A 19,821-nucleotide genomic window follows, 5' to 3' on the forward strand; every position below is an offset into this window, starting at 1 on the left:
ACTGCTTTTTCTATCTCCAAATGATTGACTGTAAAGGGTCTGCAGTCATGTGTATCTTCTTCATCAAAATAGCCACAGAGCAAGATATACCTGCTTGTAAACATGCAGCAAGTTTGTTTCTTCATACCAAAGCCACCAGAAAGTAGAGGCTTAAGTGTTTTGCCCACCTGAACCAGCTAACCCTTGTAGCAGCAGTGGAAGATTTGTCTTTGATAAAATTCATGAATTTTGTGAGGTTGGGAGGCTCTCCAAAACTCTCCAGATCTAAGAGTGTCCACGGAGTGATTGCACTGTGTAATTGTCTCCCCATTTGCAACTCCTTTAACTAAGAAAATTCAGGGATGAATCATGGGTGAGTTGGACACTGGCAAGTTGTCTGTCTGTCACCCAAACAAGCAAAACACACAACCAAACTCCCAAACATCTCACCCAAACAGTGCTGGGAACAGCCTGAGGTGCCTGAAGGAGAACCAGCTGCACCATTTCTGCAGCCTCCTGTAGAAGGGGTTACCTCCTGGACGTGGGGATAATGAGGAAAGCAATTTCTGCAGAGGAGATGGGAAGGAAGGCAGTGTGGTGGGAATGGCTTAAGGGATATATCAGGAAAACTGCCTGAAACTGCTGGGATGTTAAAGAGGTGAGCTCTGAAGCACTGCAGAGGAAGCAATGGGGGAGGCTGCCTGGAAACAAGAGGGAAAGATGCTGTATGCAGAGGGATGTCATGCAGGAAGATGCAGTCTAAATATGAAAATCTGAAGATAAATAAGAATAAAAGTGATGGCTTGGATACACTTCTCAGAAACCAACTTGCCACACTGTTTCACACTTAAAACTGACTGTGGAATCCAAAAACCTAAAATTCTCCATGTTCCTTACATGTTTCCTTGTAACACCTTTTTTCCACTCTAACCCCAGTTCAAGAGGCATAGGCCTTGGCTGATGCACAGCTTCCCTCCTGTACCTTGTTTTTCTACAAGAAGCTGAGCCTCTAATTGATATTTTGAGTGCTCAGCAGACACTACCCTGCAAATGTGAGAGGCAGGATTTGTGTGGTGTTTGGACTTGGCTTTTCACAGTGGCCCAGGACTCCATACCTCTCTGCTGCAGACAGATAAGAGGTATCAGTCTTGGGTGGGAAAAATCAGCAGTGTCACAGATCATCCTGGTGGTGTTACTGCAGCATCTCTCCAGGCATTTGTGCCCTGCTTCCTCGTGCTGAGGCTGTGAGCTGTTACTATCAAGGCTGTAAATTTTTGTTCCTTGTTGCACCTCAGAGAGAAAGGCAGGAGCTCGTTCTCATGCCTGCTCTCGGGCTGGGGCACTGCAGCTCAAGCATGGGATGCTTCATAAAACCTCAGTTTTCCTACCTCTCTGAGGGGTTTTGAGGTTTAATTAGTTTTGTGTCGGGTCTTACATCTTTGATGACCAAAATGTTATCTGCCTATGCTTTCTCACAGTCTGTCTGGGAGCAGCTTGCAGTTCTTGTCACATCTGTTTTGACGGTGCGCAGGACTGGGCTGCCTGGCTTTAATCATGCATCATAGAGGGGTATAAAACTGTCACATACCTTGGCTAATTATAATGTGCTCTCAAGTAATTTTGGAAGTGGCTGAGAGTCCTTCTAATGCTCAATTTAACGTGCTGCACTTTGATTTGCTTTCCATTCTTTGGGAAAAAACAAAGAGATTATTACTTTTGTAGGGTTCTATGATCCTTGGTTTTGAAGTAGAGCAACTTTGCCTTGATTTTGATATTATTTATGACAGACTTTTTAACAAAAAAAAAAAGAATCACATACAAGAGAGACTGCTTTTTACCCTGCTTGATGTCTAAGGAGCGTTGTCTGGTAACGTAAGACTTTCTTTGAGTTATGGATATCTGTGTTTAACTACAGAGATTACTTAATGGAATGCTACATGATCTTCTCCAAAGTCTTATTTATCATAACCTATCATAGCTGTTAGGAACACTCCATTGACCTGGTTCTTGCTGTGTTAAGTACTGGAAGTGCAGAACAAAAACCAGTTGCCTGCATTTCTGCATCTTTAGCCATGACCCTGTAGCTGTCTTTGCCTGGCACCAGGTAGTTTGAACACTTGGACAGGACAGTTTTCCCATTGCTCTCCTATTTTTACTCTGAGCCAAAATACTTGTGTGTCATGATCTGCAGCTTTTGTTGTTTTATAAATACCCCTCATAGTATCCATATACCATCTGTACCATCTGTATGTAACTATTATGGGTGCAATAGGTATCCAAGGCATGCTTTGGTTCGATGCCAGTGAGATTGCCCCCAGGTTTTTCCTGCTCTCAGCTTTTTTGCACAGGTCTTAAAATGTCTTATGTTTTCTTGTAATTGCTTCAAAAGGCAAATGCCCAGAAAAAACTCTTATTAGAACTTGGGGATTGCAAAAAAAATAAATAAAAATTAAGCAGTTGGAAAAAAATCCTGGTGCTTGCTTCAGATTCTCTGTGATATAAATTGGGTAGCTGCATAGTCCCTAGGGGCTGCCACTTTAATTCCAGCAGGAAATGTGGCTTGATGACTTGTATGAAGACAGGAAGATCAGAGCTTCAGCTAACGGCAGCGGCCACAGCAGGAGCCTTCTGCAGCTGTTTTTAAGTAAGAAGTGATGGTGTGACATGGATGTGTACACTCAACTAAAATATTCCAGAAAAGCTCCTGCTGTTCAGCTTTTCTTTGGGTGAAACTCATTCTTCAATGTTCTGTTATTGCACTTTTGCTGTTTTTCTAATGTGATGGCATAAAACGTTTTAGTAACTTGGTCGTGTTTCTTATTGGGAGGCATTTTGTATGCTGCTACTTTGTCTCAAAAAACATCTTTGCTGCTTTTTCTTCTGTTTTATTTTTTCAACATGCACAAAGGCCAGAATGTGAGGAGGAAGAAAAACAGTATCTCTTGGCTTTTTTGGTTGTTGTTTTTTGTTTTTTTTTTTCCCTATGAGATTCTTTTCTTTTTTTACACCTCAGGGGATTGGTCCATCAGTATAGCTGAAAACTCTCTTTTTTACTTCTGTGCCACCAGAGGGGATTTGCTTCCTTAGGAATCTCAATTGGTTTTTTCTTGTTATTTCTTCCCTAATGCACTGGAATTTTTTTCCTCCCAAGAGGGTCATTGGTTTTGCACCTACCTTAAGCTCATGTGGGATCCCTAAATTATCCTTGCAGTCTTTGGCTTGTAGTTTGCACCTGATTTTTCTACTAAGGAGAATAACAGGATGTTCCTTAACTCCCTTTCCTCACAATTGTTTAAATTATTTCTGTCCTATCCTTAGTGGTGGCATTGAGAAACACTCCCAGTGTGGCATCTGAGAGCTGTATTTCCTGCTTGCTGAGTTGCCAGTCAAGAACACTGTGTCTGTTCTGTGTATTTTCTAACACTTGTTCTGTAATCACTTATTTGAGCTTTCATCAGAAAGAGAGAGATAATCTGAAATCTTCTAACCTGAGGAACAATACCTGTTTCTGAAGACTGTGTTTAATAGCTCTGGCTATTTTGCTTCTTCCTTCTGCTTTGTCACTTTTGTCCAGCCTTTATTCTGTGCAGACTGTGTCCTTACAGGTGCTTTGGAGGTTACCCCAGGTCCCATATTTTGGTAAAAGAGACCTCAGTAAAATGCTTAACACCTTGAAATCACCCTTGTGCATGTGCCTACATGAGCTGTGTCCTTGCAGAACTGCTGTTTGTCAGTCTGGTCTGGGGATAAAGTGGCAGGTCAACAGCAATGGCAAAGCAGAGCTGAGATTTCATCTCGTGGATACTCAGTGAGCTAGGCTGTGGAAAGAGCTAAGCCAAGCTGCTAAGACTGAGCTGAATGAATTCACCACTTCAGCCCATGCCAAAACCTCTGGGGCAGCCAGCCTGAGCTCAGTGACAGCAGAGCTGGTGCCCACCACCTTTGGAAGGAGTTTTAGCAGCCCGCTCTTGCAGTTGTGCCGCTGACCTTGGTTATAACAACTGCTTCCAAGGCCTGGCCACAAAGCACCTCACTAACTCAGAGTCATATTCATGAATGCCAAGTGAATATCAACAAGATCAGCATTATTTACAGTCTGACTTTTAACAAGCGCTGCCTTGCATACATCATGGATATTGGTGGATGGCCTCTGGAATCAGCCTGGTATCGGCAGCACAGGAGATACCGTGAGGGGGCAAGGGAGATGAAGTGGCTGCATTGCTCATCTTGAATCTAATTTTAATATTTATTATAGTAATAGCCAAGCCATGCAAGGTGAGCCTTTTAAAGGGTAAAAAGTGAAAATGAAGCAGCTGGCAGGTGTTGGCAAAGGAAGGATGAGATTACAGCAGTAAAATAACACGGTCATTCAGAGATTAATGAGAAGCACAGTGGAATAAAATTATAGAGTTGAAATATAACTAAAGCTAAGTAAATGTCTTTGATTCTCAGATGGATAAAATGAATCTTTAAAGAAGAATTTAAAGAAAAGTTGGTAGCATGTTCTGGAAGTGCTATTCCATGGATGTGGTGGAGAATAAGGACTGAAAATGGGGAAAGAAAAAGAGGAAAAGCTGTGCTGTTATTGTCAGGGCAGATGGATGGGAGACAAACAGATTGGATTGCTGGGGAGAGGGAGTTATGCAAAACATTGACAGGGAGGAATAGGTGGCTAAACTTCAAAGGAGGATCAGGGAACAGTCAGCAAAGGGTCTTGGAGACTGCAGTGATGTCATCATGCCAGTGTCAGAGCATGAAGTATGAAAGGGACAGCTGTATTTATAACTTCTTGATGTTGCAAACCGAGTACTCTGGAGAGGAGGAAGAAAGCAATGAAAGCAAAAAAAGAAACTGAGAAGGCAAGTGAAAATATCATTTCCTTTCAAGGAAGAAGGCAAAGGATTGGGTAGAGGGACAGATGGGGTGTGGAAGCTTGCCTGATGTGAAGCCTTTGCCCTCACATTTGAGGCTTGCAGCGATGCTCCAAAACACTGGTGCAGGGTTTTTGCTCCAGCACAGTTGGTTTTGCAGGCCACTTCCCAGCACCTCATCCAAATACAGAAACCAATGTTTAGTCCAAGGGTGAATACTGGAGAAGATCTGAAGTAATTTTTTGGAGCCTTTTAGCCTCAGTGGGCTTGAACAGCTGGAATAGCTGCTGGCCAGCTGCTAGGCCACTCTATGATGTGGTGTGTCATGTCAGTCTCTGTTCTAAGTCACCCATGCTTTTACTTTTTCTCCCATGTTATCTTCCAGCCTTCCTCAGTTTCTTTCTGGCTCAACCAGTTTAGTTGTTTAAACTTTAAAGAAAAGAAGATGAAAGACCTGTTCTGAAAAAAATCTCAAAAGGGACTTCTTTAGGACCTATTTATCTGTAAAAACTTGGGTTTATCCATGGTCTCCACAAACTTAAAATGTGTGGGGCTGGTTCTAAGAAATGAATTTGCTAAGCTTATTTGCTTCAAGACAAGCCCATACTAGGTATTTTGTGCCTCCCAGGGGACTCTTTTCTCTGACATTAAGTGTATTTTTCTATGAGCAATAAGGCACATAAGGGCTTGTTTCATATGGATTTGTGCTGTAATACAGGCATGTGTCCTATTTCCCCATCATCATCAAGACAATAACTCCAGCTTCTTCCCCACAGTGCTCATCATCACTGTAATACCCTAAGGTCCTCTCTGCAGCCCCCAAACAATCAGAAGTGCTTATGGCACAGAGACACTGTTGTCTTTCCTTGTGGCAATGAATTGGGAGCATGCTTTCTGTTGATGGGCACTAGGAATGAACAATGCAGCATTAAGCTGGCTTCACTTGTTCTTCAAGGATCCAGGAATGAATAGTAAGTAATGATCCTCTTCCAGTCTCAATGTGGAGCATGTGAGCCCCATTCCTATTTGCTCCTTCAGAATATAGGAGGTGTATTTGGGTCTTTTGTAAGTTAATCAGCTCCAGCCCCCAAGGAGCTTCTCCTCAAAAAGAATCAAATAACAGCAGTAGAAAGAAAGAAACATGTGGATTAGAATTGGCAAGTACATATTGAAGCCTGGCTAGATGCAGGTGAAGGTCATCGATGGGAGAAGTGAATTGTCATTATAGAAAAACCAAAGCCCTTGCTGTTCAATCACATGGTGAACTTTGGGCTGCAGGTACATTCATGTATTCTGAACCATCCAGAAGACTGTGTTCATCCCTCCTGAGGTAAAGGGTACTGTGTCTTGATCTTCATTTCATCATGTCCAGAGTAGCTTCTTGTTGGGGCACACCTTGTGTGGTTGGTTGTTGAGGTCACACAGAACAGGACACTAAACAAGGAACAAAAAAATCCATGCTTTAGAAGTCAAAAACATGCACCTAAAGCAGCGTGTGGCAGAGCAGGGAGTGCAGCAGCCGTTCTCACCCTTCATTTGTCTGTGTGGCCATCAGCATCCCTCCCTGCCCTTCTCCAGCTCAGAGCAGTATGTGCTGGCTGTGTGTGCCCATCGTGCAGGAGCCCAGGTGTCCCTGAGCAGAACCCCTCAAAGCAGAAGCCAGCAGCCTGCATCTTGCCAGTGCATCACCCCCCACCAGTGTTACCCAAATCCCCCCAGACATCTTCCCCAAAGGAGCTTGTTCATTCCTTTTTAAACACTCGGAGCTCTCTTGCTCCCTTTTCTTTTTCTATCAAACTACAAGTAACTAGTTTTTGGATAAGTTAATAGTTCTGACACTGACTCTTTTTCTTTTCCGTTTGGATCCTTGTAGAGATTGCCCTTTGTTATTCAAAGCCGAAGGTACTTGACACAGCAGCAATGCAGAAGCCCCCGGGCTTCAGGCTGTGCTGGTTGTGTGATCCTTATGCCTCTGAGCCATTCCCATCCTCAGTGTCTGATAAGCCTTGGGGAAGAAATGGGAAAAGAATGCAGCACTCCGAATTCCTGAGGGGTGCTGGGAGCCATCCATCCCTGTGGGGACAGGAGGATGTTCACCTGCTGACCAGCGCCTTTCAGATTCAGCATTTCACTGAATTCAGCTGCTAGGACACCCTCCTGCCTTTGACTTTCTTTACAAGGCTGACAAAAATCTGGCTTCCTATCTACATGTTAGGGAGAAAGGTATCTTGCCATTGCTAAGTTGTTTGCAGAAATGTCCAGGTCAGATGGTTTTGTATTCAGGTCCAGGAATTGCTTTTTGTGCACCAGTACCATCAACATCAGAACCTATCACGAAAACATCTCTTTGCCATTGTCTTCCCATCCTTTGGTACCACTGTTTATCTTGTGCCTTTAGCACACAGCCTCTGTTGGCTCTGAGGCTCAGGACCTCTCTTCTGCCTCCTGCCATTCTGCCTTGGCCACTGGTCTGTCACTCACTTTGTGATTTTGAACATGACAGATTTCTCTGTACCTCAGGGTCTTGGGAGATTCTTTTCTCTTGTTCTGAACATGCTCTGAGGGGAAAGTTCATATTCCCAGTCTAGCTGTGGTGATAGATCTCCTTGGATATGGAAGTGTTGGGCTCCAGCTCTCCAAGCCTATTGACCAGCAGCATGCCAGGGAATTCATCGTTTAATGAAAGCCATTTTCCCTGGCCTTCCCCAGCCAAGATCGATGTGGCAGGAGATGGCCTGCACTTAGACATTTCCCTTGTGTGTTCTTGTAGAATCACAGCTTGACAGCAAAGCTTTTTTGGTGTGATAGGCATTTTCAGTTCTATTGTTAATTTATCGTAGGTGATGGTGTGAGATAACTTCTTCCCTTGGTCCTTTGCACCTCAGATGTAAAATGTGATGGCATCAGAACTGGAGCCACCCTGTTGTAGTGCCTGCTGTGCTTCCCTTGCTGGGGAAAGCTTTCCTAACTCATATTGCCTCTTTCTTGGGCTCACTTGGCTCAACAGGTTCCTCGAGGCAGGAAAAGAGTAGCTGACCCTTCTGGGGACACTCAGCTTGTCTCCTCTTTAGTTGCTGAACTGTTCAGTGCTACCCCCACCAAAGAAGCAGAAACCTCTTTACTTCTTGACAGACACTGGAGTTTTCTTCCCATTCAGACAGGCAGGAGTCTGACCAACCTTCTCACCAGGAGTTTTATGGAAGTTAAATATATTTTCAGATGCAAGTATTTTACAATTTCAGCCATTTCTCAAGGAACTGAGGTCTCTATTTTCAAGCCTTTCTCGTGCTGGAGCTGTAGTGCAAGTTTCAACATGATGGGTGATAATGCATGTCAGTGACTGATTACAGAGCTGCTTTCCTCTTGGAGTTTAAAGCTACCCTTGCTGCTTTCACGGGCTGTATGTCACACTGAATGCAACTGATTTGTTCCTGCATCCTTTGAATAATGGTTTCAGGGTAGTGCCCTAAAGGTAAAATTGAATAAACTGTGAAGTACAGAGTATCCGTGGGGTTAGTGTGTCAGCAAAGCAGGGCAGGTGTGTTTAAACACACATTTGGTGTGAACATGGTCACCCTGAGTCAACAACGACAATGCCCATGGAAAATAGCATCATCACTCTTAATTTATTGTATTTATGCAGATGAAATTAAGGGAGTTTTAAAACTGTCTGTTCTTCGTATGCATTCAAGATAAATAATCCTTTCTGTTCATCTAATGCTACATTAATTCATGTTTTCACAAATATATATAGCAATACGGTTTGTTCAACATAGTGATGTTTCAGGATCTTTTAGCAGAATTCTCTTCCCCCTCTTTTAATCCACTTATCCAACTCATTGATTTGTCATTATTGGTTTTCACTCAAATTGCAGCATCACTAGTGGGGGGTGGAGTTCCTGCTTCTCTGTCCAAAACCCTGCCTGTAGTGAGAGCACAAGTCATCCCTTGGTGCAGATTGTGCAGAGACTTAATGAGTTTGAAGGAGGGGTTGAGCTAGAATTGAAAGACAAATGAATTTTATTTTAATCCTATTAATATTCCCTGAATCTGTCTGGACAGTGTATGTATCCTGCTCATCCCCTTTCCCCCCAGGATTTTCTTTTCTTACCTTCAAGTGTTGTTTGGCGTGTTTCTGGCTGCTCTGGTTTCATTGATACCATATTCCTATTTCTTCCCATCTCTAATCAAGCAACAAAAACCCTGAAGCAGCCCTTGCTCCTACCTAAAAAACATATGCAGGCCCCTGCACCCAGCATGCATCTAGTTAACAATATGTGTCTTCCTCATCCTCCAAGAACTGCATAATCCACCAGGCTTGGCAAATCCAACCCCTTTTCCCTCCAATGTTTCACATCTTCACACCAATCACTTCCTTTCCCTGGCTCACTTGGCCATGTAGGCTGCTGGTCTCTTGGGAAGGGGAGATGGATGCTGGGCATCTGCTCACTCCTTCCTCTATTCTGGTGGGGGGTGAGGGAGAAAACAGCAAGGCAGATAAGGGCAGTGAGGAGCAGCTGGGCATAGGTGAAAGAAGGGCCATCAGTGCCTTCAGGTCGTGTTTCCTTCACCTAAAATTACTTTCACCTTCTCACAGGGAAGGAGAAACAACAATATGCCTTTTTGTTGCCTCCCTGTACTTTGAGGTGTTAGAGGCAGGGCCACAGCACGAAACACTCGTGGCCACTCCTGCTGATCCTGGGGATGGTGATGCAAACAGAGCAGCCCTGGCTCACAGAAGGGTGCTTGGAGCTCCTGCAAGCAGGGAGACAGAATATGACAGGACAGTTCAAAGTAACAGGTATGTGTGATTTCTCCTGCCAGTGCTGCCTTTCTCTCACACAGCCCAATTAACAGGGGTCACAGAGCACTGATTAGCTGCCTTGGCGTTTTGTGAACATAAAGCAGTGAAAAACACAGGGTGAATGGGGGAAAAAAGATCAAATAGACACTTATCTCAGCACTCCTGCCTGTCCCTGGCATTTGCCAGCCTAAGGAAAGAGCCTTTCCAGAAGAGACCAATGCAGGATGGTGCTGTATCTGTGCTGATATCTCTGCTGCTTTTCTGCCTTTCCTCAGCAAAATAACAAACAAGGCACCCCCAGCAGCTGTGTTGTTCATAGGGTTGTTGCTAGATAAGAGCCAAATCACTGGAGAAGCACGGGCCACAGGCAGCTGGGGAAGATCAGAGCATGCCCTTCTGCCACACTGGTGTGTGAGATGGCTGCAGCTCCTCCTCAGGAGGAGTGGACTTGCTGGCTCCTGTCCTTCCTGAGAGGGAAAAGGGCTGGGAGGCAGCACAACCAGCTCAGGGGAGGTAAAAGGGCATCTCCATCTAGTTTGAGACTTGCTGAGCTTGGTCTAGTAATGCTAAGAAGCCCAAGCTGGGAACTTCCATAGCTGCTTAAGCTGTAGCTGGGGTGAGAAATCTGGACAAGCAGACCTGGACTGTTCCTGAAGGGTGGGCAGTTGTGGTGACCTCGTGCCTTCCCCTCTCTTCCTTCATACCCCCCTTTTTTTGGGGTGGCAAAGCAACGCTCCCACTTCAGCTGTCATAGCCAGGTTAAGTGGCTGCACTTGCTTCTGTCAAGCCAACACACGCTCCTGTGGTGTGATCCCTTATTAGAGCAGACAGCCCACATCAGCTCTCCATTCTCCCTGCCTCCCCAGAGACACTGCCTCGCTCCAGAGCTGTTCCTATTCTGCTTCTCTGTGGGATGCAGCATGTCTGCCAGCTCCCCTTCCAGCTTCCCCAGGGTTCATTACATGGAAGATGGAGGAAAACAAGGAGCAGGAGGCTTCTTATAGCTGCTGGATTTTCACAGATTTTTTTTTCTCTCTCTCCTAAAGATGAACACTTTTGGAGTTCAGGTGGGAAGTCCACCATGTAAATCCAACCATGTAAATTAGATCCAACCATGTAAATTGGATTTCTGTAGCAGGATTGTGCTGCCCTTCTGCTGGTGAACCTCCTGTCCTAGCCTAGTGTTACAGTGTTGGAGGAAAGGTCCAGAACCCTGATGTCTTCTCTAAGTCTCACTTCAGCATATTCTTAAGGTGGTCTCTGCTCTCTGCCATATTGGAGTTCTGGAAATGAGTTATGGGATGGACAAATGAGGAGTAGGAAACAGGAATTGCTAGGGTGCTGAAATTACTCTGCTGTCCTTTACTTTTGTGGAAGACATGGATCTTTCATTGATGTGGAAGCCTCCAATTGGTCACATTTCAGACTGCCAAATCCTGGAGTTAGGCCAGATTGTTTTAGAGAAGATCTGCTGTTACTTAATATTTGCTAACTAGGTAATCTTTTGTCCTTCTGTTTTGAAACAAAACAATGGTTCTAATATAGAAAGATTGTATTTCCATGTTTAGCAATGGTGAAGACAAATGTCTTTGTGTGGAGAGCCCTGTGCCATCCACCTGCTTAACTCTTCAGATGTCTTTCTCTTCCCTTACCTGATGGCCACACAGGTAAGCCACAGAATTACTGAGGTTTGGACAATGTCTGCATTCAAAAAAATAGTTCTAGCTTGCCATGGAGGACAAAAGGCAGACCTGTACATGCCTTGTGATGGTCTTGTGCTCCAGCAATCTCTGCTGTCTTTACAATGCTGGGAGGAGAAACTTCACTCAGGAGGTCTGATCAATGTAATTTGAATGTTTTTCTCCCTCTACTTTGTGATCTCTTTCAGGGTCCATTAATGTCAGCTGTATTCCTCTTGTTCACAGCCACTAGCAGACCAGCAGGTTTTCTCCAGGCATGATCAAAACAGGCATTGAAAAGCAGGATGTGTCTGAGTGTTTGTTTCCTTCATCGCAAGAGCTCTGCCTTGTTGGACCTTGCCGAGGTCTGTCACAAGTATGGTGTGGAGTTTCTGCTCCCTCTAGACTGTCCTTGGCTGGAATTTTTGAAGTCTGTCCCCATCAGTGGTGCAGCTAGTGGCACTGCTCAACGTGGCTGTTAAAGCCCAAAGTCATGACTCCTGGATCTCCTTGGTCATTTTGCTCTGCTGCAGGGGATGTTCTGTGCAGAGAACCTTCAGGGTGCTCGCAGCCCTTGGGGTCAGGCAGTTTGGTCACCCTGGTGACAATTTGGCCCCTGCTCTGAGCAATATGTGCTCCCTGTTGGCGTGCACACCTCCTGAGCCAGCTGCACACAGAGGGCTTGCAAGGATTCCTCTCCAACCCTCTTCTCTCCCTGGAGGATGGGGTAGTATCTCTTTCCCCCTGCATCATACTTGACTTCGTTTCTCAGTAGGGTAAATTGAAGGTGAAGTACAAGCTGGTCCATGAAGCTTCCTCCCCCACCTCAGATAAGAAAGCTCATTAATACAGTAAAAAAAGGTCTCCATTGTTACATGAGAGCTCAAGGTCAGGCTGGTAGTAGTAACTCATATTGCTTCTAAGGTCAGCCTAAGCTTTCTCTTTCTGACAAGCCACGATAGATTGATCATGGGGGCCCTTACATTATTTTTTTTTCTTCTGAAATAGGCTTTGCTTCTCCTGACCCTGTTAATGATGTTTGACTGAGGTCATCCCAGCAAACCCTGAATCCTTCCCATTCCCTTCCAGAGGGCTTGCCTTTGTGCCAAAGCATTGTATACTTGTTAAGAATTAAGCTTTCCTGATCTCTGCTGTAGCAAAGAAGCTGTCTTCATTGGAGAGGCGAGAAATATCTTGAATGCCATCTGTCAGTTAATGCTCTCATTAACACCTGAGTGACTCCCAACACCAAGCTGGTGCATTTTTGCCAATTCAGAACTTAAAAGGTGCCAGCCCATAAGGTGAAATATCTTCAGTCCATAAAATTAATTCCATTATAAAACGTCTGTTCTGGTAAGACCTAGATTTTTGTGGTTTTTCCTTTTTTTTAACTAAAGAGATCACAGAGTCAAAGGCAGTTCTCTTGTGTGCTGTGAATTAGATGGCCAAGAAGTCTTTTTGCATTTAGTACTGAGAACCTCCTAAAATCCACACTTGTGCTCAGTGACTGAATGCATTTGAGTCTTTTTCAGCTTTTAAAGCCTTTACTGGACAGTAGTATCACCTCTATTATTTCCCTTAGTGGCTAACTCTGTAATAGGAACTTCAAGAGTAATTACATTTATCTTTAAATGGTCTTTGGTAGAAAGGCTGAGCTCTCCCAGTCTTCTTTTCCATGTTCATCCCGCATACAACTCTTGGACAGGAGTTGGAAGAGGTCTGTTGTTGTCCCTGCTCTCTGTCATCCTCTGGTTTTGTCAAGGTTCTTGGTGTTAATCTCAAGAACAATATACTGTCTGGGATTAGATGCAGGTCAGCCTTGCCTTTTCCCAGCAGTTTTAGCTCAAGAGCTTGCCAGTATTTACTCTTCCATTGCATTTTGTAAATTAAATGAAACAAGAGACTTAAAACACTGTCAGCATGATAGATATTCTAGCTAGTGGGTCCAGGCAATTATTTGGCATCTAAACTTTCAGAAGGCTTATTTGTGTGTGCCAGCAGTGTCCAAACATCATTGGTGAATTTTTGTCTCTGGTATTTCAACTCCTTACCCTAATGTTTCCTTTAATCCAATATTTGCTCCCATAGGACCAGAGATGTTGTGAGGGGTGGGTTTTAGGGGTTTTTTTTAGAGATGTGTGTGGGGGGAGGTCTTGTAAAAAAATTGGCAGCAGTAGACCAGATAGGGCAATGTGCTGTGACAGTAATTCCACACTTGGGCCATGGCATGCTGCCTGCAGGAAGCACAGATTGACACGGGGACTCTCTTACTGAATCAGTGTTTGGTTTAGCTTTTGTTTGTTTGGCTTGATTTTGTTTACAGTTTTCCAGCCAAGATTTGATTTACTTTGGAGTCTTTAAAACTAAAAGCACAAGTGACTCCGCTTCCTTTGGGCATCAGGATAAAAAAAAAAAAGCATTGTGTGTCTGTACACATAATTCCAGCCCCAATTTGCTCGGAAGGAATTTCACATTGACTTTGCTCCTCCAGGGTCCCTGTGGGGCTGGGGTCTCTAGGTGCAGCTGTTCCCTGCCAAGCATGCACACCAGAAGCTCCGACCAAATTTTTCCATGTGTCCCATCAGCTCTGTGAAATTCTCACCCTCTGTTGCTGAGGTCTCCAAAGGAGCCCCTCTAGGAAGCCGGGCACGGTGACCAAGCTTCTTTTTTCTGACAGCAGAGCATGACCCCACGCGTTCAAAGCCGGGGAGATGGGAAGGGTTGCCTCTTCTTTGAGCAGGGGAAAACACTTGGATTGCCAGGCAGGGGGAGGAGTCCTCAGCTCCCCTCTCTGGAGCACAGAGAAACCTCCCTCTTTGGGAGGCAGCCGGGCAGCAGATGGCCGGGCTGCGGCGCTGAGCTGTCAGGGCTGGATCATTTCTCTGGCTGCTCTGGGCGCTGATACCCATGGTGGAGAGCAGCCCCTCCCTCAACTTGCTCCATCTTCTTTATGCCCTGATTTTTTTGCAGCTGCTACTAAAGATCACAGGCAACTTGAGCTGCAGCCTCGGTGGTACTCTTGTGGATTGTCTGACGCTGTTCCTCCCCTTTGACACAGATGTGCTGGGTCGTGTCCTTCCCTGTGCCCCAGATTTCTCTTTGTATATGCAACATACGATTAAAACTTTCAACCACAGTTGCAATTCTGCTTCGACCTCCTTTCTAATCTTTGCAACAAAAGATAGGGACCTCTGACAACAGCCCTGTGGTTTCAGAGTGTAGCCAGGGGTGAGACTAAGAATTGCACTGGGCTCTTAAAATCATCTGCATCCACGTGGGATGTACCACATGGATATGCATGTACCATTCCACCACTGCCCCACTACAGCTATCCAAATTGCTTTGCACATCGGGGGGCAACTGCAAAGAAAGGGATGTTTTGACAAGTGAGGGAAAGTTTATCTGTTTTATGAAATATTAATGGTGCTAGTCAAGTTGGCATGGGAGAAGTTGCAGAGTTGCAGAGTTCTTCGAGGTACCTTTTCTGATCTGTTGTAGCTGGTTTCTGCAGTGCTTTTCCTTGGTTACTGGGCTGTGTGGAAGCTGCCTGTGCTGTACATCAGGAAGTGGTGGAGTGGTGGTGAGAGTTGCGGCCCGTGGTCTCACACTTTTCTTGTAAATTGTTTCTAAGACTCCCAATTTACTTTCAGAAGAGGGTTGGTTTTCCTTTGGATAGATGCCCTGAGACAGAATGTGCCCATGTACCATTTCAACCTCCTTGGGAACACTCCAGTTTGTAGAGAAAAAGACACGACTGACCTAACACTGCCTCCACTTGCTGAGTGTTTTTACACATTTCAGTGATGCTGAGAACCTCTGGAGAAGAGATACATCTGTCTCCTCAGCTCAGTGATTTCCTTCCTGTCCTCTTCCCACTTACAAAAGAGACTTTGGAGGTTCTCAGCTGCAGCAGAGACTCTGTAGGACTTTCAAGTGTATTGGTGTCCTACTGCTGAGCTTGAAAGAAGGGTATTTAACAGACTGTGTCCAGGTAATTCCATTCCTGGATCCAGTCTTTCTGATTCTTGGGTTTTAATTTTATAGATAATTCTAGACAGTTATTCCTGGGCATTTCTGCTTTGAGCAGGGAAGAACCCCAAGGGCAGGGTTCTCAATAGATTGCTGTCCTCCCTGCAGATTTTCTTCTCCAAACCAAGAGAGCTGTTGCAGAAACTTTTTCAAAGTGAAATATAAGAGATGGGGTAAGTGAAACTAACTGTAGGTGTGGCAGACAGGGGGAAGACGAGCACCATACATTTATCTGGAGAAAAAAGGTCAGTTCCCATTAAGAAGGAAAATATAAATTGGGTAAGATTGAGAGTGATTGGGAATGCCTTGAGACATCTGTTTCCCATCTCTGGTTCTTATTTCTATCCTTATTCAAAGCGACAAATGCACAGTAGCTGTCTTTGAAAATTGATGGGGGTAGGAGCTCAAAAGTACTCTTAAGAACAGAGCTTGTAATGCACTGAACACCGGGTGGACGGCGGAAATTTCTAGTGTTAGCCACTTATGTGAAAGTCAAACTAAAACCAAATTGGTTAAATCAACAGAGCCAATCCCTAGGGGGAAGGAGAGTTACATAGGCAAAGATTTCAAATGATCTTCTGGAATTAAACGGCTTCCTGGATCAGTTTTCTTTGAGAGCAGCCAAAATGATAGAGCAAGATAAGTGAACTCGTGCAAGTGGTAAAAGTATCTGTCTGAGCCATGCCTTCCTGCTTTTTTTGAGGTGGAAAAAATAATAGGAGTAGATAGAACCCTTTTACATTTGTGGTTTCTTCCTGGCAATCCTTTTCATCTAGTAGTTATTTAGGATCTGAGGGAAATTTCTTTTTCAGTCCATTTTGTTGGAAATAGCCAGAACCTCTGTATTAGATTTGATGAAATAATCTTCTGCCTTGAGCTCTGGCAGAGTTGAAAAACTGAAGTTGTGGGGCTGGAACTCGAATGCTGTCTGAGAGCTTACAATCATTTGCCTTCTGGTTCTGGACTAAGCATTCAAATACAAGTGATGCTTTACTGCTTTCAGGAAAAGATGTTCTGGTCATTGTTTTTGTTCTGGATAGAAAAGCAAAGCTTTCTCTCTTTCCTTCTTTCTTTCTTTCTTTCTTTCTTTCTTTCTTTCTTTCTTTCTTTCTCTCTTTCTCTCTTTCTCTTCTTTGTTTTAATCTAATGGCTTCTGTAAATATCAGACATTTAAGATATGCCATCAAATACCACTCTTAAAAAGACTGTAAAGGGAATCTATTATTGCCATCTTTCTCAAATCAAAGAGTTTAGGTCTTGGGATATTTGAAAAAGACAGTGCAGGAATGCACATCTACTTCAGGTAGGTGTACTGAATACCTCCCTTTAAAAAAGGATGTTTGCTGTAGTTTTCACCCTAAAATTACTACTTGAGGCAGTTCTGAGGCATTTCTTAAGATGTCAGTCCTCCCTTTCTGACTGAACTTTGTCAGCATGGGGGCCTGTTCCAAGTTATATTTGCGTGATTGCTGATATTAGTGAAACAATGATACTTGGGAACACTGATGCTTTTCTTGTGTCATGCAGATGGAGCAAACTCCAGGTTGCAGAGGGCACTAGGTGCAGGTACACTCAAGCATCTGTTGTTAAATACAACCAGAGGGCTGGTAACTGTGGTGCAGTGAGAGCAGATATCTCTGGGAGGTCAGCTTGCATTTGACGTCAGAAAGAAGCAGGCTGGTGAGGAGAGATCTGCAGGGCGATCTGCTCTTCTCTCTACCCAAGGAGGAAGGGAAATGCTGCCAGGTGGACATGGCTTGAGGCATCTGTTCCTTCATTCTTTCAGTCACTGTCCAGTCATGGTCCTTGCAAAGAGGTCTGGTCTTTACCAAATGTGTGAAGACCCCTGTCTAATAGCTAACTTCTTGTTGACTTTTAATGATCTTTCTTCAGCTGGATCACACTCCTCCACCTCTTTGTTAAAATATAATGGCTTTTGTAGAAGTTAGCAATTTCTCAGGGAAATGCAATTCTGTAGTGCTGGCGCCGTTCCATTAATCATATAGAGTAATCTGCTTGTGCCAAAAACCTATCAAGTGGAGCTGCCTTTTTGAGAGCTGGTGGGAATGTGTACCCAGTGGTGTTCTTGCTGGCATATGGACTTCCCGTGTGTGCAAGAATGGCTGGGGCATGGGGGGGTCCCCTTTTGCTGTGCTCAGGGTACACAACTCAAGCAGGCTGAGCGAGCCTGGCAACCCTCAGGACTCAAAGTCATATGGACAGATCTTCAGAAAGTTTTCTATTTAGGGACATGGCACCATTTCCTGAAATTCCTTCCCCTGAAATTTTGAGCATTCAGAGTAAAGGCTTAAGTGTCATTGAAATATAGACAGGAGTTCTTTTAGCCTTAAGGTCCATCAGTGGTCTTAAATGTGTCATGTAGGGACATTCACTCTCAGTGCAAGATGAGGCTGAGAAATATCTGCTTCTTTGGGTTTTATGATGTACTGCTGGCAGTGAAAGTAGGACTTAATGTGACCCAGCTAGAAAATTGGAAAGATCACTTTAATAGTAATGTTGATGAAGAGCTCAAGTGTTCATCTTGATGATCTGGAAAAGTACAGACGGGGCAGTCCTCTGTACTGACTCGTTTTTTGGGAGGTGCACTCCTGTTGGGGATGAGCCTTGTGTGGCAGCGTCCAAGCCACGTATGTGAGGTGGGCTGTACAGATGTCCTGCCAGAGCCACCAATGGAGGAAGAAAGTGGCAACACCTGTGGGGGTGGAGAGAGAGGAGGCCAGGGCCCACATCAGGAATATGGGAAGCATACAGCAGCAAAGTGGGGAGGAAGCAATCCGCTATGCAAAGTCTCAAGCCACTGAACCAGGGCATGAAAACTTCTTTAGAACTAGAGAAGAGCAGGGCTTGGCAGCGACAGACGTGAAGGGCAAAGGGAAATCAGAAGAAAATTGTCTCCACATCAAACGGGAAGATTTGGAAGGCGAGCAGACTCAAATTTTGTTGCACCCCATTTTAGTTAAGGGTGGCTGTTGATGCTAGCACAAGGCACTGCCCGTTGGGTTGGAAAGGAGATTAGTTGCTATCATGTTTGGCTCATTCTGCTTAGAAAGAAATAACAGTTTGTGTATGAAAAGCTGTCTGTGATATGACATCCTGTGATGTTGCAATGAGATTGCTGTGTTTTGGGAATGTGAATGACAGAGCTGCACCCAGCCATACCCAACAGCTTTCCTTCAGGTGTTCTCTGTCTCTGCATTGTGTTGGTTGCAGTTGCTTGCTGCACCAGGTGTTTCTGGACACGGCAAACTGCAGTAAGTGTGTGAGATTTCTTTCTTCCTTGGTTAGATCCCAGACGTTTCACAGCTACCTGGAGGACATCATCAACTACCGCTGGGAGCTGGAGGAAGGGAAGCCCAACCCTTTGAGGGAGTGCACTTTCCAGGAGCTGCCCCTGCGCACGCGGGTGGAGATCCTGCACCGCCTCTGCGACTACCGCCTCGACGCCGACGATGTCTTCGACCTCCTCAAGGTGCTTTGGGCAGCAGGGATGAGGGAAACTGTGTGGCCACAGAAGCTGGGCCAGATCAGAATCTTCCTGGGATGAGAAGGGGTCACAGTGGGTCAGCAGTTCCCTTTGGCCTCCTCTGCCTTGCTCAGAACTTGGAGCCTTGTCCCATGTGGATGTATTCATAACATGGGAGTCGCTAAGAAAGTTGGCTTCACTGGTTACTCTTTCTGCACAGAGTGAATTTGGAGATGTTTTAATGGTAATGGCAGGGCTGAGAGAGCAGAGACTGCTGCCTTGCTGAGGGATGCTGTGAGATGAAAAGATGGGGATGAAGTATACTGGGGGAGCTGGGGGAGGGTAGAGCAGGGGAGGGGGGAGGGAGCTTCTCAGGGCTGTGCGTGACTGTCGCCAGCACTAATTAGACCTTCCCTGTCAGGAGCACCAGAGATGAAATGTTAAAACGAGAGAGGCCATTCAAATTAGAGATGCCAATCTAAATCCCTCCCTGGACAGAGAGAGAACGTCATCTTCCCCCCGGAGTAACATTTTCCCAGCTCGGCCGGGAGGAGCAGCTGTACTGCTGCTGTGGCATGGTGGGAGGGAGGGAACGAGGGAGGGAGGTGTTTACGGAGGGGTGTCATCATGTTTTGTGTGACAATGTGGCCGCTTTTCAACTTGTCACCGTCTGGCGGGGGGCTCCCGGTGGGCGCAGGGCTTGGACGCCGACAGCCTCCGCGTGGAGCCGCTGGGCGAGGACAGCAGCGGTGCCCTGTACTGGTACTTCTACGGCACCAGGATGTACAAGGAGGACCCGGTGCAGGGCAAAACCAACGGAGAGCTGGCTGCAGACAGGTAACAGCCTCACAAACACCCCCTCCCGTGCCTGGGTGCAGGGGCAAGGGGGGCACAGCCCAGCCAGCCCGGCTGGAGGGGGCTCCGCCTGACTGCTGTTGTGCCGGGGGGAGCGGGGCCTGGAGAGGGGCAGCGCGG

At 45.4% G+C, this 19,821-nt stretch overlaps 1 protein-coding gene across 2 annotated transcripts in view; it reads left to right on the top strand.

Moving 5' to 3' along the window:
• Nucleotides 1–19,821, top strand: part of LOC121332795 (cat eye syndrome critical region protein 2) — a 99,905-nt gene that overhangs the window by 50,299 nt on the left and 29,785 nt on the right. Inside the window, exons 3-4 of one of the 2 annotated variants that reach the window (XM_041398603.1) lie at nucleotides 18,669–18,852; nucleotides 19,544–19,683. In XM_041398603.1, the coding sequence (XP_041254537.1) occupies nucleotides 19,628–19,683 (56 nt within the window). In that variant the 5' untranslated portion in view covers nucleotides 18,669–18,852; nucleotides 19,544–19,627. Of the gene's footprint in view, nucleotides 1–18,668; nucleotides 18,853–19,543; nucleotides 19,684–19,821 lie in introns of those variants that run through there. The other variant, XM_041398604.1, reaches the window with a different exon arrangement.

This window comes from Onychostruthus taczanowskii, unplaced genomic scaffold, assembly GCF_017590055.1.
Source record: "Onychostruthus taczanowskii isolate IOZ18803 unplaced genomic scaffold, ASM1759005v1 scaffold15, whole genome shotgun sequence".
Taxonomy (NCBI): Eukaryota; Metazoa; Chordata; class Aves; order Passeriformes; family Passeridae; genus Onychostruthus; species Onychostruthus taczanowskii.